The 26,306-nt window shown below is 32.0% G+C and overlaps 1 protein-coding gene across 1 annotated transcript; it reads left to right on the top strand.

Annotated features, from left to right (window-relative positions):
- The first annotated feature begins 1,589 nt into the window (after positions 1 to 1,589).
- LOC131606116 (transcription factor bHLH18-like) lies at positions 1,590 to 3,378 on the top strand. Its single transcript, XM_058878397.1, has 4 exons — positions 1,590 to 1,678; positions 1,768 to 2,208; positions 2,608 to 3,024; positions 3,117 to 3,378. Exons 1-4 carry the CDS (start codon positions 1,643 to 1,645, stop codon positions 3,213 to 3,215), a joined length of 993 nt encoding a protein of 330 aa, XP_058734380.1. The 5' UTR covers positions 1,590 to 1,642; the 3' UTR covers positions 3,216 to 3,378.
- The last annotated feature ends 22,928 nt before the right edge of the window (positions 3,379 to 26,306 follow it).

A 26,306-nucleotide genomic window follows, 5' to 3' on the forward strand; every position in this document is an offset into this window, starting at 1 on the left:
GCCCCAAGTGTTAGCTTTTCATTGGTCCGAATTAAATAACATTTTCCCTACAACTTTATTGCATGAATGATGACATCACATGTAAGCTATGGATGATGGAAGTCATATTTAAATTTCTTTTACATTTCATTTTCCCACACTTTCTTACTTTCATTTTAATTTTTCTTAATTTATTTAATATCACAAAAAATATTAATAATCTATTTTTAAATTTTAATCTTACTAAAAATTTCAAATTTCTTTCGCATTTCATTTTTCCATACTTTCATTTTAATTTTTCAACATTTATCTATTATCGCAAAAAATATTAATAATCGATCATTTAATTATTATTCCCAAAAATATTTAATTATTTCACGGGCCATTATCAACTCAATATTTAATTTTTTTTAATCGATCATTACACATTTTCTCTATCTTAATTAAAATTTCAAATTTCTCTCACATTTTTTCACACTTTCTTACTTTAATTTTAATTTTTTTCTCTATTTATTTATTTATTTATTATCTCACGGGTCACTATCAACATAATGTCTATTTTATTTTAATCAATCATTGTCTTTATTTGAGAGATAATATCTTTATTTTTATTTTTTTCTCCATCTCACGATTTTTTATCATTATTTAATACAATTAAATTTCCATGATTATTGTTTATTTTACATTTGTTTTTAAATATATTTTATATCGCATCAAATTATTTTTTTATTTCACGGGTCATTATCAACATAGTAGCTATTTTATTTTAATCAACAATTACTATTAATTGAGAGATAATTTTTATTTTTAAATGTTAATATTTTATTTTTATTATCTCCATCTTATAGTATTTTTTATATGATTATTTAATATAATTGAATTTATATGATCATTTTTCATTTATAATTAAACCATAGTGGAGTATATCATTTTCTTTTAATTGTTGTTGGACCGTCAATTATTAAATTACCTGACCCAATTTTGCTATTGTGTTCTTAACCTATCTTAAACATTTTTTTGTGATCATTGTTTTCTATATAATTATTGTTAAATTTACAATTAAGTAAATTATTTCATATTTTTCATTTATATTTAAAATTTTACATTTGCATTTGTTAAAATTTTATTTTTTCTCCAACTCACATGTCCTTTTTTATATGGTTCTTTATTACACACAAAATTAGCACATGAATAAGATAATAATGTTTAATCTTAAGGGCCAATTTCAATACAATGCCTATTTTATTTTAAACAATAATGACTTTTATTTGAAAACTAAAGTATTTATTTTCAAATTTCAAAACGATTCCTATGGATATTAGGTTTTCAAAGAATTGGGAGTATAACAGAGCAATCAATAAAACTCTAACTCGATTCAAATAAAACAATTCCTTTTAATTATGCATATTGCTTATAACTCCTTTTATTTATATTATTCATATCATTACAAAAATAGTACACCAGGGAAAAAATCACCCGTGCGGAAGCACGGGTCTCTGACTAGTTAAAATAGCATGAAAAACGAGTAATATCTTGTTTGTTCCTTAATCATTATTCTATTATTATATTAATCATTATATTTCCTCTTCTGGAAATCAAAACATCACAAACACAAACACAAACACAAAACTTTCCTCAAAGCTTAGATCAGTTCTTCTTTCCAATGGAAGCATCATGGGAAGATTTTCATCTTGACATGGTAAATTTATTATTTCTATAATAATTTCAGAATAATAATTTGATTTGTTTGTCACATTTTTATGATGAAAAATAATTTATCTCTTGAAGGATTTGGATTGCGGTGATGATTACTTCATAGACAACGTTAACATTGATGGTGACGATTTTCTTAGAGAGATTCTATTAGAAACACCACAAAGTTCAGATTCAGTTGTGTCCCAACAACAACAACACCAACAAGAACAAGAACAATCCAAAAATGTTAATGGTCGATGTTATTTACCAAAGACATTCATTTTGTCTTTTGATGACTCAACTATAATACCTGCAACACGTGAAGCATGTGTCGATTTGGAAGGTAAACGTGATTCTAAGAATAAGCGGAAACGTGAAAGTGGTGAAATGATGAAAAGAAATGAAGAAAAAGTAGTGAAGAGAGGTAGAAGCAGTTCTCAGTGTGTTGATCATATATTAGCAGAGAGAAAACGGAGACAAGAATTGACCGAAAAATTCATCGCACTTTCAGCAACCATTCCTGGATTGAGCAAGGTAAGATAATTGCTTAATATACCTATCTAGGGTTTAAAAAAACGGTAACGGTCGCGTGGCAGTCGCGTAAAGGTTTTTCGATTTCGGTTAGTGTGATTGTGGTCGTCGTGGTGTGAACTAACCATAATTTATTCTTTAATATAAAAACAATGATAACGTATCGGTATCAGCACTTACAGAAACCGTTTTGTCGCGGTTGTTTTCGCGGTGGTTTAAAGTTTTTTAAAACTCTTTATTATTATTAATGAAATGATTATATAAATTTTTTAATTTAAAAATTATTAGAACATGATTTTGACACTCTTGAAAACGAAGTGTAAATGTGATAATAATAATTAGTAAAAGTCAAATTAATTTATAAAAAATTATTGAAATTAAATATTCGTTTTTTTTTTATAGACAGACAAAGCTTCCATACTTAGAGCAGCAATTGACTATGTGAAACATCTTCAACAACGTGTTCATGAGTTAGAGAAACAAGACAAAAATGTTGGTGTCACATCAATGATGGTCCATGACAAACCTAATATTTGTGGAATTATTAACAATAATGAAGACAAAAATTGTGGTCAAACAAGTAGTGATGATGATGATCATGATGATTGTAATAATAATAATAATAATAATAATAATATCCTCCCTGAGATTGAAGCAAGAGTTATGGGAAAGGAAGTGCTTATTGAAATTCATTGTGAGAAACAAATTGGAATTGAGCTCAAAATACTTAAACATATTGAAAATCTTCAGCTTTTTGTTAGAGGTAGTAGTGTCTTGCAATTTGGAAAATCAGATCTTTCCATTACTATTATTGCTCAGGTAAATTAATTATTCACATACTTAGCATTGAATTTGCAATAAAAGTATAATATGAAATCTTGAATTGATCTATTGTTGTATTTGTATTGCAGATGGATGAGGGATACAAAATGACAATGTGTGATTTAGTGAAAAGTCTTAGGCAAATGCTTATGAAACCTCAAATGGGGTGTCAAAGTGATCTGTTCTAGTGTATCAATAAACAACAAGTTTTTTAAGCTAACTAAAAAAAACAATTGTTGTTTTGTATGGAATTGCAAGTTTTCTGTGTTTTTTAGTAATAATAATATTTGTATGAATGAACAATGCTTAGTAGTAATGACCTTGACCTTGAGGTTTCATCCTTAATAAATTGGCGAGAGGCTTGGTTTAATAAAGAGTTGGATTTGAGTTCTATCAATATAATTGCAGGAAAAGTTTTGTTTCCCTGTCTATTGCACTATTTTACCATATTTAAAGAAGGGCATTGCTATTAAGTAGGACACAATATGTTCCTCAAATTCAAGAAAGCTGATGTAATTAACATTACATAGGTGTAACATTCGGATTAGGCAGAAACCACGGTAGAAGGGTTTTCGCTATGGTGGTAGAAGTCTCTAGTGATTAGAGAGTACTTGCAAAGTTAACACTATAACACTCAATAGTCAGTATTTAAAAGAGGTGAAATTACGTAAGTGTGAATGAGAATAATACACGAGTGTGACTCATAATCACATTTATATATGATTGATGGATAAAATCGTTGTCAGGTGATAAAAAGTGGATTGTGGAAGGTAGTTGGATGCATATCATCGATGGAGACTAAAGTGGTGACGTGCTCTAGTGCGACGATCAAAAGTATAGGCACATATGTTTGTTAATCAATGGAATGTGTGAGCAGGATTGAACACTAAAGTGAGGTCAATCTTATTAGGCCTTTTCCCAGATCGAAACAATCCCCCCCAAGTCCCTCCTATTAGTAATATAATGACAATTGTTGATGGTGCAGTCTTTGAGACCGATTCAAGCATGAGTTTCGTCCAGGAGATAGGTATGTTGACAGGATTTCCCCAAGAAGAAAGGTGCTTGTTGTGATGTTGAGTGGGAGTAATTGGCATTGGAAACATGCACATTTAATGTCAACCGTATCACAAAATGTTGCCTTGGGGAATGTTGCCACATATCTTTAGGCACTAAAGAAACTTCAGTGTCATTACAAATCGAGAATATATCATGAGCGTTGGTCATAACTTTGGATTTTACATTGACTCCGTATCATTCATGTTGGCATTCTCTATGCTTATAAATAGAGAACTTTAGCAAAACTGATTCCCTTATTCTCCTTGCAATTTTGTTGTTGGTACTTTCGAGACTTCAAGTGCTTCGCTATTAATCGCTTTACTCTTCACAACCTTCATTAAGTGTAAGATGTTTTTTCTTATTTTTTTTTTCTCTGATTTGCATTAGCTCTTAAGTGATGGCCAACTTAGAAAATTGATAAATCCCTTATATCAGCCTTGGTAGTGATAGTGAAATTAGTGATATTTCTTCCGAACTAACGTAGAGGGAGATAAAGTCTTAAATAATATAACTAAAGATGGTGATATCAAGGGTATATATTCAAAAGAATAGAGATCCTCTTCTACTCGACTAGTTATGAGAGAATTTCATAGCTCCTTGAAGATTAGCCAAGCAACTAATTTTGAGAAGAAGGCCCTCCACCATGAATTATGCTGACTACGAGCTTAGTAACGTGGCTCCCTCTAGACATGATCATTGACAAATGTAGGTTACTTTCTACCACGAATCAATCTGAAGAATATCAAACTTCCAATTGAACCCAGACGGGTAGGGTAACCACCATCGGAATCCAGGGGAACCTTGTACGCATAATAATCCCAAAAGACTGCATGCCATCATCACCCGTAGGTAAAGGGACGATCCTAGGGGTTCTGTTTATTTGAAGTATCGTGTTGTAGTCCTTCGTCTAATCTGCAAATCAAAGACCAATTAAAAGATAAGACAATAATGGTCATCCAAACAACATTAGGAAAAATAAGATGTCTATCACATTACTCCCTAATGATGGCATTCATGTCATTCTCGAAGTAGCTTCTACTAACTAATGTGTCTCTATGAACCACTTCTTTTGCTTCCTTGACATCACTCCCGGAGGAACATCACTGTTAACATGGCCTTAATCTTCAGAGAAGGATACCAAATCCTCTTCATGTAATATTCTTCATAGGATAAATCATCTAGTCTTTAGACGTAAGACATAGAATCTGCCATGAAATGCTCTAGCGCAAAAGCTTGGTGATATTGACAGGATGTTGATGAGACGACTCTAAATATAGGTTGCACATACTGGAATGAGCCACCTAGGTTAGAGGGGCTAATCAGATAGTATTGATCTTTGAAGTGCTTCACACTATTCTAATAGACCTTGAACATCTTGGTAATCTTTTTGAGGGAGATCAGGCCCTGCCTCCGGGCTAAATCAACGTAGCTTAGTAGGGCTTTAAAAAGGCGGAAGAAGAGGGTCAAAGAAGACACACCTTTCTTGTACTCACACCAATACTGAAATACTTTGATATAAACACAACTCACCGGGTGTAGTTACGAATAAGCGTTTATTGTTGGATAATTAAATTAAGCATCACCCTTAGGGTTTCAAATGAGCTTAACATCCTAACCCATGGTTCCTAGAGGGAACTCACTTTAGGCTCAACCCCTGAGGGCTCATACTATAAGAAAATAAAGTTGCGCCATCATTAATAGAAATTTCTTTTAGCACAGTGGTAAGCGCTTGATCCAGTAGTCAATAGGTAGTTCATGATGCTCACTTATAAGTCATTAAAGGGGAGGGATAAACATATCAGAGAAAACATGCATTTATGGTGAGGAATGATAAGTCCATCATACTTAATACATATCTTTTATCCTCTTTGGGAGGAAGAACCCCTGGTCTGAGGAAGGGCCCACTTCAATAAAGGAATTATATAAGCAACCTTCATCCCATACTGCAGAATTATCTCCACCCGCTTTCCAAATTCTAGGTTGAAAGTTTTTCAATGTCAAGAAAAGGTTGTCAGCCCATAAAATAAGCGAATATAAGAAAAGCGTAAGGTCAACACAAAGACAAATTTCGCGCCCCACCTAAAGTTGTCTATAGCAATAAAATTACTGAAGCATGAAAGAGATAAAACTAAAATCCATAACTCTCCCCTACATAAACCATAATAAAGTAAACAAGTGTGAAACTAAAATAAAGTTTAGACTCAGACACTATATTGGGAAGATGAATCAATAGGCCATATATTTTATGTTCTCCATAAGAAATGACAAACACTAATTAATGGATAATGGAAGGAGATAGAGGAAAATTGTAATGGCAAGATAAAAGAATTCAAGGTGTCACATAACACGAAAATAAGAACAATATAACCCTAAGATTCCTTTTATATTCTCAAGGGTGTGATCTCGACATTCCAAAGTGCAATACGCATCACCAACGGTTAAGATTTCAGCGCACATTGTTCAAGAGCTCTCAAAGGCCTTAGAAATGAAAAGACTCATTAATGTTAGAGTGATTGTAACACCCCATTTCTACCCGACAAATATATATAAATCAGAGTTTTCAAAAATTTCTCAATAAACAAATGAGGCGTCACATAATAAAAACAAAACAAATCAACTCGTCGCATAAAGCAGATACATAGCACCTTTGAAACAGAATAACTTATTTTATTAAAACACAGCGGAATCGCTTAAGAATGTATTCAATAAAATATCCTCAGTTAACTTATCATTTTGTTCAACCAAGATAACACAATTAAACAACAACATCATAAATGACATAAATCGTTCCCCCCAGAGTGCTACGTATCAGAGCGACAACCGATTCGAGTAACGACAACTAAAATCTTCATACTTGAATACCTGCACGTTACCAATATAAAGGCAACGGCGAAACAAGTGAAAAGGGTGAGATATCAAATCATATAAGTGGGCATATGATAAATTGCATGCTAGGATTCAGACATATAAAATCATCACATCACAAGTATCAATAGCTACTATACACATCATACTTCTACAGTTCATTAATCTCACATACTTTTCCTCACACAACAAGTCATGATCATGTAAATAGTATCATCTAATAAATTTCACATATTCAAGTAAGCACAAAATTTAATAGTATAATACTCAAAAGATTCAATACTATTATCTCAAATATATACACAATCCATCATTATCACATATTCACACGTTTAACCAATTATATATCAAAACATCACCAATTTCAATTATCACATCTCATGTACACATGACAATCACATAAATGCATATATTCAAACATCACTTAACCTCAATGTGACTCAATGCAAGACATGTGACTCTATGCATGTGGTACCCAATGTGGACCCAAAGTTCCACCGCTTCCGATTCATATAGAATCTAGCCACGCTTCAGATCCGGACAAGATCAAAGCCACCAAATGTAAACATATAGTTTACCGCTCCCGATTCACTTTAGAATCTAAGCCTCGCTTATGTTTCAAAGCAAACCACCTTTGTTTCAAGGCATCCATGATATGAATGTATGTACAATGTTAATCAAACATATGCAATTAAGATCATCTCTACCATCTTAATATTTAGCATATCACAATAATTCAACTCGATGAATTATCCACCAATTGTACACAACATTCACAACACATACATATCATTCACATATAAAAGGTCAATTAATCAATTACGATTTACAAAATCCAATTAACACTAGTAACCATACTATCTCATGTTAATTCTCATTTTTGCCAATTATACATAAACACACTTTCAACATCAAGCAATTAATCATTAATTTAATGCTAACCAACTAACCACAGAGAATCAATATTAGCACAACATCATGGCATATACATATATTATTCTCAACATACATATTCAAGCCAAAACACAATTACGGACGAATTCTCAAAATACTGTAATTTACCGACAAACCGAATAATTGATCCAACTTCAAGTATATTCCAATCAATTAAACTCATTGCAATTAATTTAACTATTAATTTAACCAATTCATATCAAACTATATTAATTTAATTCACTTCTATTTCTATTCCATTTCCACTTTCTAGCACTCTATTGCTCAAGACCATTTTTATTGAAAAGAATATCGCGCTAGCTTTCTAACGCTTCGAACGGAAACTCAAACGGAATTACGGTTCAAAAGATATGAATTGTTAAAGTTTCAACGAAAAGCAAACACCGACATAATAAACTAACAACTCTAAACATGTCAAAATTACGTAAAACAAATAAAAGTATGACTCCTAATAACTTAAAACAACCCTGACAACTTATTTTCAACTCTATTGACAACTCTAACAACTCTATTGACAATTCTATTAAATTGTTATAATTTATTTATAAAGAATATTTAAATAAAACACAATTTCAGTCGATTCGTAAAAATCACAATTTCAACAAAATAGCACCACCACGTTAATCTACTAATTAAACCTAGCTACCACGTAAATTTCCATCAAATTCCGGACAACTAATTATACTGCTTATTTCGTCTATTTCGATCAAAAGGGGATGTTCTACCATTCATAATGTTCCATAATTCTACTGTTACATACTATACTTTTTTTTTTCTTACTATATTATAGTACATGCCATTTTCTTTAAATAATATTATAAAAAAAAAACGTGGAACAAAATGAGAACAAGTGACAAAACAAGTAATATATATGACGTCTGTTACATGTGGAATGAGAAGTGCCGTCGGCCGTCAAAGTCACAGCAACGCCGCCCCACTATAGACACCCTAAGGCCCACGTTTCCAAACACAGAGACTAGTGTCTCTAAATCTCTCACTTCCTCATTTCATTCCCTCTTCCCAGACTTCTTTAACACGCATAGCAATAGCAATAGCAATGTATTATTACGGTCCTATAGTTTTTTTAGTTCTTTATAACGTTCTTCAATCAACAACAGCAGTAAATAACATAAAGCAACATTTTCAATTTCATGATATTCATGGTAGATTCATGATTTCCAGCAACAATCTATATACCCAATTCCCCACATACAATTGTTCATAAAAGCCCCATTATAGGAAGAGAATCCCACCCTTACCTTATTCAATTGAAGCAACTAATGGGTCTCCGATTGCACTTCCGATTGGGCACCATGAATGGAATCTCTAAGCTTGTTCTTCTTGGCTTGCTTCCTTCTCTTCAAACTTCTTTCTTCATTATGACAACTCTCCTCTTTCCAAATCTCTAAAACCCTAATATAAAACCAATTGGGCTTAGTGTTTAAATCCTCTCTTTATTTAATATCCTCCAAAATCAATTTAGGCCCAATAAGAGATATAACTCAAATAATCAATTATATCACTTATAATAATAATTTCTTCAATATAATAATTCCGACTTATAAATAATATTATTCTTAATATTATTTTCCGACTATCCGACTTCAATTTATATAATTCCAAATACGCCCTTAAATAACACCGATAATCCAAATTCGACTAAATCAAATATTTAAATCCTTCAATAATTTAATTAACCAATTTAATTAAATTCGGGGTGTTACAACTCTCCCCCACTTAGAATATTTTCGTCCTCGAAAATTGGCTCAACACCATCCAAACACAAACCTCGTATCCAAATATCAATCTCCAAATCGCGCTTGGTAACACTTCGATTACTACCTCTTCGTCACAACAATGATTCTCATGAACATAAACACATTACAGTTCTTACCAGTTTTGCAATAATCAACGACTCAATGCAGTATTTTGGCGCATCACACTTATTCCAACAGTCCATCGATCCAAATATCAAGATAACTCATCTTTACCGAATTCTGGCATATAGTTTCTTACTCCCTCAAGCCTTACAACAACAGTGTCACCTAAGGCTTCCGCTGATCAACTCTGATAATTCTCTTTTAAGTCACCATTCTCGATAAAATTCCGTCCACTTATATGGTTCACAAATTCTCGATCCAATACAAACTTTCTTCAATACTCATCCTCACATCGTTGTTTACTTGATAATTCCAATCTTTCACTTTGTGACACTCGCTTGCATAAAACGTACTACACCGATTGTTAATCTCATCTAATTCTAACTCAACCATCCCTCTTACCAAGCTACACAAGCTAATGGGCGACTATCTTCACGATAAAATATAGATATTCTTTCTACACTATTAAGACAACAAGACAAATCTATAACGTCCAACACGAGTTTCGTCTACCATTAACAATAGATTGAGGGTGATCAGTTCCCCAATTTGCCAATTAGTATCCGACAACCTTAGTGGAGTATAAATCGTTGTTACATCAAAATAACGTCCTTTCCGAATTTCCACTTAAATCCATTAACACGACGTAATCCAATGATTCACTTTATGTTTTTACAATTCCTACAACATCTTACCTTATCAATCGATCTTGTCAATGAGACACCGACGTCCAAACATAATAAAAAAGTCTAATTCACAATCACTTAGCATCACACAATTTTTTTTTCTGAACCGAAGTCATCCTCACGATAAACTGGCGATAGAAATTCCATACAGTCCTTCTTTTATACACACCGCCACTTTTGGCATCCCAAATACGACTTCTATCATCCCTAAGTTTAACTTTTCTTTGCTACTACTTCACTCTTCCTTAAAAGTCATCAGTACTCAAATCATCTTTAATACCGAACATCTATTTATCTCATCTTAATCATCAACAACAAGTTCTGCTTAACTCTGCTTCAAACATTTGCAATAACAACCATTCTTATTCAACAGGCTTACACATTTCCATAAAGGTAGAATACAACTTCACCTCTTTGTAGGTTCAAACGGTACGTCCAATTGATACTCGAAACTCAAGATACGAATCTCTAACGTTATTCGAATTGTAAACATCAACGTCAAGCATCGACAATTTTTATGTTATCTCCCAAACTCCTCAAATAACTTCGACGACAAACTACACCCCATCCCAACATCATCACGTCAAAATCAACTCTATTACGGTTGTGGAAATCATTCTTATAATACACTTCATCTCGTTATCTTTCTGATGCTTCAAACGGAGTTCAAATCAGATATCCGAAACTCAAGCTACGCGTATTCTCGAGTTCCAACTCGGATTTGCGATTCACAACACTTCACACATCGACTACGTCCATTAATCACTTATGCGAGTCTAACATAAAGTCTACCGCAACCTCATCACTTTAACACTTGTCAAACACCGGCATCAGACGCAAAGGTTAAACGCACCGACAACATCACTGTCCTCAACCGTGCAGAACATCGCCACTTTCTAAATTCTGGCTTCCAAAATAATTCTTAACTTCACGTCGTTTCTGAATCCGGGTGACATCCAAAACTCTCAACAACACTTGCATCGTTGCTTGTCGACATCATACTGGACCATCTATTACAACAGAAACATCATCGAGAAGTAAAACTTCTCCCCCACTTGGAAACAAACCAATTCCTGTAACAAAACAAACAAGTACTGACAGTGTTTCACACACATGTCGCGTACTAAGGAATAAAACACTGACATCATTCAACTGTCACACAACTCAACTGACTCGACAACTTGGCCGGACGGACCGACCTGCTCTGATACCACTATTGTAACACCCCATTTCTACCCGACAAATATATATAAATCAGAGTTTTCAAAAATTTCTCAATAAACAAATGAGGCGTCACATAATAAAAACAAAACAAATCAACTCGTCGCATAAAGCAGATACATAGCACCTTTGAAACAGAATAACTTATTTTATTAAAACACAGCGGAATCGCTTAAGAATGTATTCAATAAAATATCCTCAGTTAACTTATCATTTTGTTCAACCAAGATAACACAATTAAACAACAACATCATAAATGACATAAATCGTTCCCCCCAGAGTGCTACGTATCAGAGCGACAACCGATTCGAGTAACGACAACTAAAATCTTCATACTTGAATACCTGCACGTTACCAATATAAAGGCAACGGCGAAACAAGTGAAAAGGGTGAGATATCAAATCATATAAGTGGGCATATGATAAATTGCATGCTAGGATTCAGACATATAAAATCATCACATCACAAGTATCAATAGCTACTATACACATCATACTTCTACAGTTCATTAATCTCACATACTTTTCCTCACACAACAAGTCATGATCATGTAAATAGTATCATCTAATAAATTTCACATATTCAAGTAAGCACAAAATTTAATAGTATAATACTCAAAAGATTCAATACTATTATCTCAAATATATACACAATCCATCATTATCACATATTCACACGTTTAACCAATTATATATCAAAACATCACCAATTTCAATTATCACATCTCATGTACACATGACAATCACATAAATGCATATATTCAAACATCACTTAACCTCAATGTGACTCAATGCAAGACATGTGACTCTATGCATGTGGTACCCAATGTGGACCCAAAGTTCCACCGCTTCCGATTCATATAGAATCTAGCCACGCTTCAGATCCGGACAAGATCAAAGCCACCAAATGTAAACATATAGTTTACCGCTCCCGATTCACTTTAGAATCTAAGCCTCGCTTATGTTTCAAAGCAAACCACCTTTGTTTCAAGGCATCCATGATATGAATGTATGTACAATGTTAATCAAACATATGCAATTAAGATCATCTCTACCATCTTAATATTTAGCATATCACAATAATTCAACTCGATGAATTATCCACCAATTGTACACAACATTCACAACACATACATATCATTCACATATAAAAGGTCAATTAATCAATTACGATTTACAAAATCCAATTAACACTAGTAACCATACTATCTCATGTTAATTCTCATTTTTGCCAATTATACATAAACACACTTTCAACATCAAGCAATTAATCATTAATTTAATGCTAACCAACTAACCACAGAGAATCAATATTAGCACAACATCATGGCATATACATATATTATTCTCAACATACATATTCAAGCCAAAACACAATTACGGACGAATTCTCAAAATACTGTAATTTACCGACAAACCGAATAATTGATCCAACTTCAAGTATATTCCAATCAATTAAACTCATTGCAATTAATTTAACTATTAATTTAACCAATTCATATCAAACTATATTAATTTAATTCACTTCTATTTCTATTCCATTTCCACTTTCTAGCACTCTATTGCTCAAGACCATTTTTATTGAAAAGAATATCGCGCTAGCTTTCTAACGCTTCGAACGGAAACTCAAACGGAATTACGGTTCAAAAGATATGAATTGTTAAAGTTTCAACGAAAAGCAAACACCGACATAATAAACTAACAACTCTAAACATGTCAAAATTACGTAAAACAAATAAAAGTATGACTCCTAATAACTTAAAACAACCCTGACAACTTATTTTCAACTCTATTGACAACTCTAACAACTCTATTGACAATTCTATTAAATTGTTATAATTTATTTATAAAGAATATTTAAATAAAACACAATTTCAGTCGATTCGTAAAAATCACAATTTCAACAAAATAGCACCACCACGTTAATCTACTAATTAAACCTAGCTACCACGTAAATTTCCATCAAATTCCGGACAACTAATTATACTGCTTATTTCGTCTATTTCGATCAAAAGGGGATGTTCTACCATTCATAATGTTCCATAATTCTACTGTTACATACTATACTTTTTTTTTTCTTACTATATTATAGTACATGCCATTTTCTTTAAATAATATTATAAAAAAAAAACGTGGAACAAAATGAGAACAAGTGACAAAACAAGTAATATATATGACGTCTGTTACATGTGGAATGAGAAGTGCCGTCGGCCGTCAAAGTCACAGCAACGCCGCCCCACTATAGACACCCTAAGGCCCACGTTTCCAAACACAGAGACTAGTGTCTCTAAATCTCTCACTTCCTCATTTCATTCCCTCTTCCCAGACTTCTTTAACACGCATAGCAATAGCAATAGCAATGTATTATTACGGTCCTATAGTTTTTTTAGTTCTTTATAACGTTCTTCAATCAACAACAGCAGTAAATAACATAAAGCAACATTTTCAATTTCATGATATTCATGGTAGATTCATGATTTCCAGCAACAATCTATATACCCAATTCCCCACATACAATTGTTCATAAAAGCCCCATTATAGGAAGAGAATCCCACCCTTACCTTATTCAATTGAAGCAACTAATGGGTCTCCGATTGCACTTCCGATTGGGCACCATGAATGGAATCTCTAAGCTTGTTCTTCTTGGCTTGCTTCCTTCTCTTCAAACTTCTTTCTTCATTATGACAACTCTCCTCTTTCCAAATCTCTAAAACCCTAATATAAAACCAATTGGGCTTAGTGTTTAAATCCTCTCTTTATTTAATATCCTCCAAAATCAATTTAGGCCCAATAAGAGATATAACTCAAATAATCAATTATATCACTTATAATAATAATTTCTTCAATATAATAATTCCGACTTATAAATAATATTATTCTTAATATTATTTTCCGACTATCCGACTTCAATTTATATAATTCCAAATACGCCCTTAAATAACACCGATAATCCAAATTCGACTAAATCAAATATTTAAATCCTTCAATAATTTAATTAACCAATTTAATTAAATTCGGGGTGTTACAGTGATAAAGTTAAATTTTTTATTTAAAAAACATTAAATATGAGACTTATCTTGGTCCATCCAATTGATCTAGTGGATGACTTTGGTTGAAAGGAACATGCATTTCCTGCCTTAAAGGCCACGAATCCGTATCAAGACACAGGGAGGGATTTTCTACCTTTGGCTTCTATGCCATTGGTGCCTTTGTGTGTATGTCTCTCTATTCATTTATGCATTTTCATATTGCACCAAAGGTACCAAAGTTATGAAATAATAAAGGTAGACAATCATGTCCCATCAAGACACCCTCATGTTTCTTTTTTCAATTTTGAAGAGAACGTTAAATTGTGGGTCCCAAGCTATTTCTTTATTTCACCTTAACTTCTGTCATCTGCCATTCCAAAATGAAATGTATGTTTTCCTTTTAAAATATCTCTTTTAACTCTCTTTGCTGCTATTTCTATTGTTTCAAGTACATCCTACATCACCATATATCTGAAAAATAATACCATCATCATAAAAAAATCGATAAATTTTTAAAGTACCTAATTCACCCCCTCTTAGGCGCACTTCGTACTCACAATTGGTATCATAGCCGATTATATGAAACCTGTTCCTAAAAGATCCAAATGGCTTCCGCAAATGAAAACTCGATTTTTAAAGATGGTGGTAGCAATAACAAACCTCCATTGTTTTGTGGAGAATACTTTGATTTTTGGAAAATTTTGATGAAGGCTCATTTAGAAGCACAAGGAGAAGAAGTATGAGAGGTTGTCTAAGATGGTCTCTTTGTTCCTACAGTCATCGTTAATGATGTTGGATCGGAAAAACCTAAAGGCTCATAGGATGACAATGATAGAAAAAAGGTTATTGCGGAGAAAAGGGCAATCAATCTTCTTTAAGGTGCACTTAGCATTGATGAGTTCTTCCGTGTTTCGGCATGCACAACGGCAAAATAAATATGGGATACATTAGTATAAATTCTTGAAGGAACCGTTGAAGTTAAGAGATCTTGATTAAACACATTGAGTCAAGAATACGAGTTATTCACATGCATAAGCTTCATCATGTCACATGTATGAATGTATTCAATTACGCTGGTGCAATTATATATATATATATATATATATATATATATATATATATATATATATATATATATATATATATATATATATATATATATATATATATATATATATCCTTGAATTACAATGACACTTTTTGAATCGTTGAAGTTAAGAAATCTTGATTAAATACATTGAGTCAAGAATACGAGTTATTCACATGCATAAACTTTATCATGTCACGTGTATGAATGTATTATATATATATATATATATATATATATGAGGAGGATATATTTACTCCAAGAGTAAGTATATAAGACTTACTCCAAATCTTAACTATTGATTATCATTAATATAACGGTTTTAATTGATCATTTAATCTAGTTATTTTTGGAAATATTTTTCTATATGAAAAATTATTTAAAGCCGTTAGATTAATGATAATCAATGATTAAGATTTGGAGTAAGTCTTCAACACTTATTCTTGGAGTAAATATATCCCCCCTCTATATGTGTATATATCCCTGAATTACAATCACACTTTTTGAATCAGACAACAATTAATTTTTGCAAAATAATTAAACAAAATAATAAGTAATATTACAAATAATATTACATCTGTTTCATACGTAACAATCACATGTTACTTTGTGGATTATAAGCAAATGAATCAAATTAAAGAGTGGTCATAAGATAATGAAAAACTGAAGGAAAAGGAAACCCAACCAAAACAATCATAAAAAAACCAACAACAATTATCTAGAATATCAAAGCAAAGCTTATCTCGGATCTATACACCATTTCACCTAAAAAAGCAAAAGTGAAACTTAAAATAATAATTAAACAAAATAATATTTAATATTACAAATAGTATTACATTTTGTTTCATCCGTAACGATCACATGTTACTTTGTCATGATCACTATTACTAGACTTTTCAACAGTTCATCCATTTCAATGTTGTATCCATCACTCATCTGCATTATATAATTTATATCAAGTCAGTTTCTCATTTTATCATCTAAATAATTTTATTCATGATCAATGAATAAATATAAGTACTTAGAACAATGTATTATGTACCTGTGCCACAATGGTGATATCAAGGGCAAATTTTCCAAATTGCAAAACATTGCAAGTCACTACTAAAAGATTAAGATTTTCAAGGTGAGTAAGTATTTTGAGCATGGCACTCTCTTCTCTCTCACAGTGGATTGTGAGGAGAATTTCCTTTTGAAATATTTTGGCTTTCACGTCAGGAAGAATATTATTACTTGTTCCACAATTGTTCATATAAATATTCTTGGACCCAACATCTTTTTCTAACTCTTTTATACGTTCTTGAAGTTGTTTCACATGATGTTTAGCTTTCTCTAGGATGGAAGCTTTGTCTAGTTTTGTCTAAATATAATAAAAGTAAAAGATAAATAGTGGATCTTGATTAAAACAATAAAATCATAGTATATTTAAAGCTAATACATTACTCTTTTTAATGATATTTTTACAAATATTATTGAAAACAATATATATATATATATATATATATATATATATATATATATATATATAATATTTTTTAAATAAATAATTTTGTATAGAATAATAAAATAGTGTTTATCACTAAAAGATATTTTTAATTTTTAAAAATTATGACAACATAAAATATATTTGAAAACTTTATGTAAATCTTCAAAAATCCTTATTCAATATAAATTTTGAGTTCTTCAATTTCAGTAATTTTTTGTGTTAAGAATAAAAACAAACCCTCCAAAACCTTCTAAATCAAAATCCTTCAATTTTTTCCACTCAATCATGTGTCATAAGTCCAAAGCAATTCTTTTAACAATCATTAGCTATTTTCAAAGTCATTTCATCTTTTTCCCTCTAAACTCGCAAATGACCTAAGGATCTAACAACACACAAACATCTAAATACACAAAAATCTATCGCAGCTATATAAAAAATGTAACCATAAATTAACAGTCACCTCACAAATAATAAATAAATGAGAAGTAGACTTTAAAGATAATAAAAAAAGTACAAGAGACCTCAGTTGTGTCGTGTAAGACATAACGCCTAAAGAAATTTTTATGTGTCTGAATCCTATTTTGGAGGATCTTTCAAGAGAATACTAAAACCTTAGAAGTAACACAAATATCCCAAATAAAAAGCAAGGATAACTCATTTATAGACGAAGAAGTGTTCCCGCTAAATTATGCAGCTAAAAGTGTCATATACATTGAGACTAGCGAGTTCCCGCTAAATTATGCAGTGCCATATACATTGAGACTATCAAGTTGGTGTCGCCTTTGTCAAGGCGCCACCACCATGGGTCTTTGTTCCTAGAAAGCTTAGTGTCTTAAATAACTAGACGAAAAATATCTACTAGCTCTTGTCTCCATACTTAAAAAATTGTCCTTCTCCACTAATGATCTCAAAATATATATATCCTCATTCATCCAATGATATAAGTCCCACTTTATAATGTTGTTTAAATAGAAATCAAATAAAGTTTAGAAAATTAGCTTTCCAATATTAATTGACCCTGATCAAAGATCCTTCGAAGTTAGTAGACGAGCCTCACATTTTAAGTCACGTTTTCTTCGGACAGAAAGGGCGACCTGATCAGAGCCAAAGAGAGAAACGTCTTTTCACCACGAAGATATCAATAATAACCTAATAGACCTACCCCATATGCGAGAAGAGATAACATGGTCTCATATCTAGCTGAAAGAATATCTTTTTCACAAATTATAGGCTTCTACAGTAGATTTTCCTGACATTTGCTAAGAAGGACCATATCGACCAAATAAATATCACATACACCTGACCCTCTCTAATTTTTATCCTACAAAACTCATACTACCTGATCCGGGAGATCTTAGATTCACTCTTTACATCACCTAAAAGAAACTTTTTCTTGATCTTCACAATCATCTTTCAAGTCTTATCTATATTATTTTTATGAAAGATAAAAAATAAAATAAAAAATGGAATTGAAGACCGAATTGATAAAAACCACTCTTCCACCTATGATCAAGTTTTATATGTATAAATTTCATTAGTAAAGGTTGAAGCATACATCTCAAATTTTAAAGGTTATGAGATCTGAGATGAACTTACATATATATGATTGAATTATTTATTACAAAGAGTTCATAATTAGCTATTATGATTGGTAATTGAAGAATTGAACGTACAAACTTTTTATACAGCGATTTTTCCAATCTTATATAGTTATATTTCTCCTTAAACTCACATGAAAAGCTAGTCACACATGCAGAGAAATTATATCATTCATTTGAGTGCAAGTATAAATTAATTACAAACCTTCTCCAAACCTATGGCTGCTGAAAGTGCCAACAATTTCTCATCACACACAGATTCAGATTCTTCATCTTCCAAACTGATGTCATCACATTTTTCCTATAAATCAATGAAAATAAGAAAACAAATGAAAGTTATATGCACATTTAGATATACGATCATAATTAATTCTTAATCATGTATTTACTATGAGTTATGAGTGCAACTGCTTTTACCAAATCAGAAGTCCATTCTTCTCCCAACTCTTCCATTAATTTGAAGGTAAAATGCTATGATATCAAAATTTATATATCATATAAAGTTAATATAAGTGTGTGGAAGAATGAAAGGATATTGTGGGAAGAGAGAAATGAAGGTGTGTGAAGGGTTGTTGAGGAGAGTAATATGGTTTGTACTCGTTTCATCGTCTCTTTCTATATAAGTCATTATTATTTACACTTGTCAACCACAAAAGCGACCATGAGGTTTGCGTGTTTTGTACTATAACTACCCCACTAAAGTACTATAAAAATTATTTAATGATATAATATAGACTTTTTAATTTTCTTCAATGATTAGATAGTCACTTATTTATGCAAAACAGAACGACTTTCTATTTTAAGTCTTTCTCTTCTATTTTCTTTTTTTGGGAGTTTTAAATTTTGAATTCTATTTTCTATTTTCTATTTAAGTCTTTCTATTTTCTACTTTTTAATTTAAGTCTTTCTATTTTCTATTTTCTATTTGATGTAGAGTTCTATTTTAAGTCTTTCTCTTCTATGTATAAAAAATGAATGTAATGTAAGAGTTGCTAAATTTAATAGTAATTAAAATTAATATAGTTTTATTTTGAAATTTAAAATAAATTTAAATACTGATATGATTTTGTTAGATATGTTTTATTTGATATATTTAGATTTGCGGTAGTATCTGTGAAGAAATAGATATTTGTGAATTTTTTGATTGATCCACAAAAACGGGACAACTATTTTGTCAGTAGATGTAATGGTATATGATTGGATAGGAGGAAAACATGCATGTGTAGATTTAATTGGGGTTTCTCTATTGATAGGACTAAGGGTGACTAAACGGGTCCGACCTCCGGAGAAAACCCCTTTTATCCGTAATTTTTCGCGGGGGCGGGACAAGGTTTTAGCTCCGCTTACTTTAATATGGCCGCTCCGCACCGCCTCGCTTTTTTTGCGGGCATGAGTTTTTCATACAATTTTACTATTTTCATGCCTAAAAAGTTAAATGTTCGCGGGCTTTTCGCGCCCCGCCCTCACTTTTAGCTGGATGGGGCAAGGTTTTAGACCCGCACTCTCAAATATGTCAGTCCCGCCCTCACTTTTTGCAGGGTGGGGCAAGGTTTTAGACCCGCACTCTCAAATATGTCCGTCCCGCCACATTTTTGGCGCGCTTTTGCGGGACGAGCCTAAACGGGGGTAGACATGCTCGTTTATCACCCCTAAATAGGATTGAAGACTTGAGATTTTAATGTGGGACAAACAACTCTTAAAGTCGCTTTAAGTAAAGTGGGCAAGCATGATAAAGTATTTTTCAACAATTAATATGTTTTGATTTTTTCTTTGACATCTGTGATTTTCTAACACTAGTAAATATTTTATCAATAGTGCAAATGTTCTGCATAACAATGTGTGTAGCTTAGAACAATAAATGTAGTTTTTAAGAGATTGATGTTTCCATATAATTTCTATATAATTTTAATTATATAATATAATAATGTTGTTAGCGCAACATCGGGGGAGGGTCGAGTCAGGAGCATTGATAATTTCCGGGACATTCCACTTGAGCAACACACCTTTGTGGGAGAGACACCACTTCTCCACCTAAAACCTTGCTAAAACTTGTAGTTGAAAGTCAACGGATACATGTAGTTGAAGAGAATCAACGGATACATGTAGTTGAAGTCAACGGATACAAGTGTATGTGGAAGAGGAGCTTCCACATGAGGGGGAGCATTGTGTAAGACTCACACTTGAGGGGGAGTGTTGAGAATCAAGTGTGAGTGTGGATAATAGTCCCACATTGGAAATGTGTGTGGTGACTTGAGCATATATAAGTGGGAGAACCCACTCACCTATCACCTTAAGGTTTTAGGTGGAGAAGTGGTGTCTCTCCCACAAAGGTGTGTTGCTCAAGTGGAATGTCCCGGAAATTAACAATGCTCCTGGGTCTGGTTTAAGAAAAAGGGACCGGCTAAAACTTGTAGTTGAAAGTCAACGGATACATGTAGTTGAAGAGAATCAACGGATACATGTAGTTGAAGTCAACGGATACAAGTGTATGTGGAAGAGGAGCTTCCACATGAGGGGGAGCATTGTGTAAGACTCACATTTGTTGGCGCAACAATTGGGGGAGGGTCGAGTTCGGGAGCATTGTTAATTTCCGGGACATTCCACTTGAGCAACACACCTTTGTGGGAGAGACACCACTTCTCCACCTAAAACCTTAAGGTGATAGGTGAGTGGGTTCTCCCACTTATATATGCTCAAGTCACCACACACATTTCCAATGTGGGACTATTATCCACACTCACACTTGATTCTCAACACTCCCCCTCAAGTGTGAGTCTTACGCAATGCTCCCCCTCATGTGGAAGCTCCTCTTCCACATACACTTGTATCCGTTGACTTCAACTACATGTATCCGTTGATTCTCTTCAACTACATGTATCCGTTGACTTTCAACTACAAGTTTTAGCCGGTCCCTTTTTTCTTGAACCAAAGGCTCTGATACCATTGTTGGCGCAACAATCGGGGGAGGGTCGAGTTCGGGAGCATTGTTAATTTCCGGGACATTCCACTTGAGCAACACACCTTTGTGGGAGAGACACCACTTCTCCACCTAAAACCTTAAGGTTTTAGGTGGAGAAGTGGTGTCTCTCCCACAAAAGTGTGTTGCTCAAAGGAATGTCCCGAAACTTAACAATGCTTCCGACTCGACCCTCCCCCGATGTTGCGCTAACAAATGTAATATATTTTTTTATTTAAATATCTTTTATCCCCCTTTTGTTACATTGACTCGTTATTTTGTCAGAGTTTAATTTATTCCATTAAACTCAATATATGTTGATAATTTAATAGAAAATTAACTAAAAATAATATTAAAAAACGATTTCCACAAAATAGAGCAGAAAATAATAGAAAATTATATATGCTTTTAAAGTATAACTAACCAAGGACAATGATTTCAATTTCAAGTATTTTCACATGCATAATTTGAATGTGCAAAATGTGCAATAGTACTACCTCTATACCGACATCATGTGTTTTGTGGTTCTCATTTGTTTTCAATCTAAAATCTATTTGCAAGTTGGAACTGTGGTCCATAGGGCTGGACAACGGGCCGGGTTGGGCGGTTTCGGGCCCAAAAACCACACCCATCCCAACCCACGGTTTAGATATACATGCCCATTTCCGCCCATTTTCACAATCGGTTTGGACGGGTTGGGTTAGCACGGATTGCGGGTTAATACACACGGTTTAATCGGGTTATTGGGCTATTTCGGTTTTTTTGTTTCGGTTCTTGCGGGCTGGGCCGGTTTACCGGTTTTTGTCCACCCCTAGTGGTCCATATTAGACCATTATACTTTTGGAGTTTGATAAAACTTTTGCATAAATATCTTTTCAAAAAGTTGAATATGCGCAGAAGCAGATTGAATATCTATCATAACTTTATTTTCTTTTGCTGCATCATTTTTAACCAAATTTGTTCCCTATCCTAAGTTTTCTCTTCTTGCTATAATAAACTACAAACGGATATTATATATTTTCAAAAACTCAAAGAAAATATCCTTTAGTAAACTATTGTATAACAACAAACAACAACAATAATAATAATAATAATAATAATAATAATAATAATAATAATAATAATAATAATTATTATTATTATTATTATTAAAATAATAATAATAATTTTTAATAATAATAATAATAATAATTATAATAATTATAAAATAGAATATTTTTGAAAATTAATTCAATATAAAATAAAATATTTATACAATATGATCAAATTAATTTATATAATTTGTTCAGATAATCATACTATAATAAAAATAGTATTTAAATTAGAAATATGTTTATTTATTCATAGAAACAAATTTTAAACAAACTTATATTTTGAAAAACTATTAATTTATTTTAAAAAATAGAATATTTATGCTAAAATTTTAGAAAGTTGTGTATTAAATGATGCCATGTTGCTAATTACACTAACACTTAGTACACTTAGTGTATATTTCAAACACCTCTTATAATTCTTTACTGCATATTAGTATAACAAAATACATTATTGGATTGAATGATATTAACAAAATACATCGATAAAAAATTATTTGATATTATTATAGAGAAGGATATGACACTAAGGTGTCAAACTTAAAGAGAAGGATACATAGTAATAGTTTTCATGAAGTTTTGTTAGGCGTTAATTTTTATATATCTCATTGACATGTTAAATAATTTGCGATTGATGTTAAATTTTATAAACATGATCTATATGATAATAGTTTTCAATCCAACGATAAATTTTGTCATACGGATATGCGGTAAAGATTTATTGGAGGTATCATAATATAAAGTTTGATACATTGATGTCATTTGATCTATTATATATACACACACAACAACAACAACCAAGTCTTATCCCACTAAGTGAAATCAGCAACATGGATCAATTTGCCCTCCTATATACACCTGAATAAAACAACTTTTTTTATGTACCTAACTTATTTAAATTATGATAACATCTAATTTATTTTTTTTATAGGAGGAGTGTGATAGACGAATTGCCCTTAATTTGTCAGAGCATCCTGAATTACCTACACTGCCATTGATCCTACTGATCCTATTATGGGTTTTCAGACTTTGTATGATATATCTGGCGGGAAGAAGAAAAATGGGAGAGTGTATGGTGTTGGAGGCTACGCCAAAAATATCAGACAGCGTGATAGAAGTTTTAGAATGAGACTTATTGATGGAGAAGGATCATTATGTCCACCTATATTAACCGCCAAAATGCTAGAAAATGTGAGAAATTTAGCGCAAAACGAGGCAGTGCGTGAAGCAAACAGAAGAAATGTTGAAATGGAATAAATGAGAAGAAAACAAACAGAGATGGAGGAAGAACTAAGGAGAAAACAAATAGATATAGAGGGAGAACTGAGGAGAAAAATAATGAAGTATGAGGAAGAAATTTAAGTTGTAAATGAGTGCACACAGAGATTTGAACAATTTTTGACCTCACAGATGAATCAAGATTCTGGTGGTGGATATGTTCAATTGAGTGTGGGTTGATGCCCCTACTATAATTTGAATAATTTTGTATTCATAGTACATATATTACTTACCATGCACATACTAGTTATTATAATTACTTTAAACTAATATATAGTATGTGGTCTACTAAAAAACATAAGTGAAATTTGGAAATGCATAGGATTTATTTATCTTAAGATAATGATAAAATATTATACTATAATAAAATATAGAAGTTCAAAATTAGAGGAGATTACCATTCTTTAAATAAAAGCTTAGTTAATTAATAAATAAGCTCCATATTTGATATTTGAATATGTAATTATAATTTTTATAAATTTGAATATTATAAGAATAATGCATCACATATTTAAAATCTAAAATAATACTCATTATTATTTTTATACTATACATACAACTAACGATTGAAAGAAATATACGATGTCTCCACTAATCAAAATTTATGCGCCCGTCTATAGATATAGAGGAATTAGTGGATATGGAGGAGTCGATGATTAAAGACAGGATGATATAGAAGACGAGAAGGAGAAATAGGAATATAGTTAAAATGTTTTAATATAAGACTTTTTATTTTTAATTTAATTTTGGTGGATATGGAAACTATTTATTTTTGTTTCACTTTAATCATGCATTATTTAATTTTTTTTACAAATATTATATATTAGTCAGAGGTGACCTGTAAAAATAACGTTATTATATATTAGTTAGAGGTAACCTCCAATCAATGAAACATCTATTCACATTAATAAGATCTTTCTTTTGCAAAAGTTTTATAGAAATATTAATCCTTGTGATACTTGTTTTATGCTAAACGTAAAAGACTGCCTTTTTTAAACAACAAAATCATTTCTTCTAACTGTTTTGATCTTATCCACATGGGTATTTGGGTGCCTTTTTTCACCTCATCCATGATGAGCCACAAATACTTTTTCACTATTATAGATGATTATAGCTGATATTGTTGGATATTCCTTATGTAATCTAAGTTTGAAATATCTAATATGGTTAAATATTTCATCTCTTACATTCAAACTCAATTCAAAACTACTTTCAAATCCTTTAGGTTTGATAATGGCCCTGAGTTTATTTAAAAATAATTTTTACTGATCAACTCACCGGTCCATCATCAAACTTTTGTGTTGACACCCCTAGTAAAATGACTTAGTTGAAATGAAGCACCAACACTTCTTAGGAGTGACACGTGCCCTCCTTTTTGAATCTAAATTCCCTATAATATTTTGGTTCTATGTCTTATCTAAATTCCCTATAAGATTTTTGGATGTGCAGTATATGTCCCAATATCACCACCACAAAGAACAAAGATGGGTCCTCAAAGGAGATTGGGTATATATGTGGGGTATGAATCACCATCTATTATTAGATATCTTGAACCTTTAATAGGTGATGTTTTTCAGGCAAGATTTGCTGATTGTCATTTTGACGAAACAATATTTCCAACTCTAGGGGGAGAGAATAAAAAATCAGAAAATGACATAACATGGCATGTATCTCATTTATTACATTTGGACCCATATAAAAGATCGTGGGAAGAAAATGTAAAGAAAATAGTTCACTTACAAGATTTAGCAAATGAATTGCCAAATTCATTTACTGATTTAAAAAGAGTAACAAAGTCACATGTACTGGCTATAAATGTCCCAGCTAGGATTGAGATTTCAAATCAAAATAATGAAGCAAGTACATCAAAGGCACACTTGAAACGTGGCCGACCTATGGGATCCAAAGGCAAAAATCCCCGAAAAAGAAAGGGAATAGAAAAGGTGAATATGATTGAAAGTGATTTTGAAAAGACACTAGATAATGATAAGTCCAAAATTGAAAAGCGTGCTCTCGAAGAAGCACAAGATGATGAAAATGAGATCATTGATCGTGAAACTAGAAATAAGAATGATCTTGCGATTTCAATTAAT

This window comes from Vicia villosa, linkage group LG5 (genome assembly GCF_029867415.1).
Source record: "Vicia villosa cultivar HV-30 ecotype Madison, WI linkage group LG5, Vvil1.0, whole genome shotgun sequence".
NCBI lineage: Eukaryota > Viridiplantae > Streptophyta > Magnoliopsida > Fabales > Fabaceae > Vicia > Vicia villosa.

Bases quoted from the DNA above. Each gene is read 5' to 3' on its own strand.
- LOC131606116 (XM_058878397.1), top strand. From the start codon at position 1,643: ATGGAAGCATCATGGGAAGATTTTCATCTTGACATG. The intron at 1,679-1,767 runs GTAAATTTATTA...TATCTCTTGAAG, and splicing joins AAGATTTTCATCTTGACATG to GATTTGGATTGCGGTGATGA. The intron at 3,025-3,116 runs GTAAATTAATTA...TTTGTATTGCAG, and splicing joins CCATTACTATTATTGCTCAG to ATGGATGAGGGATACAAAAT.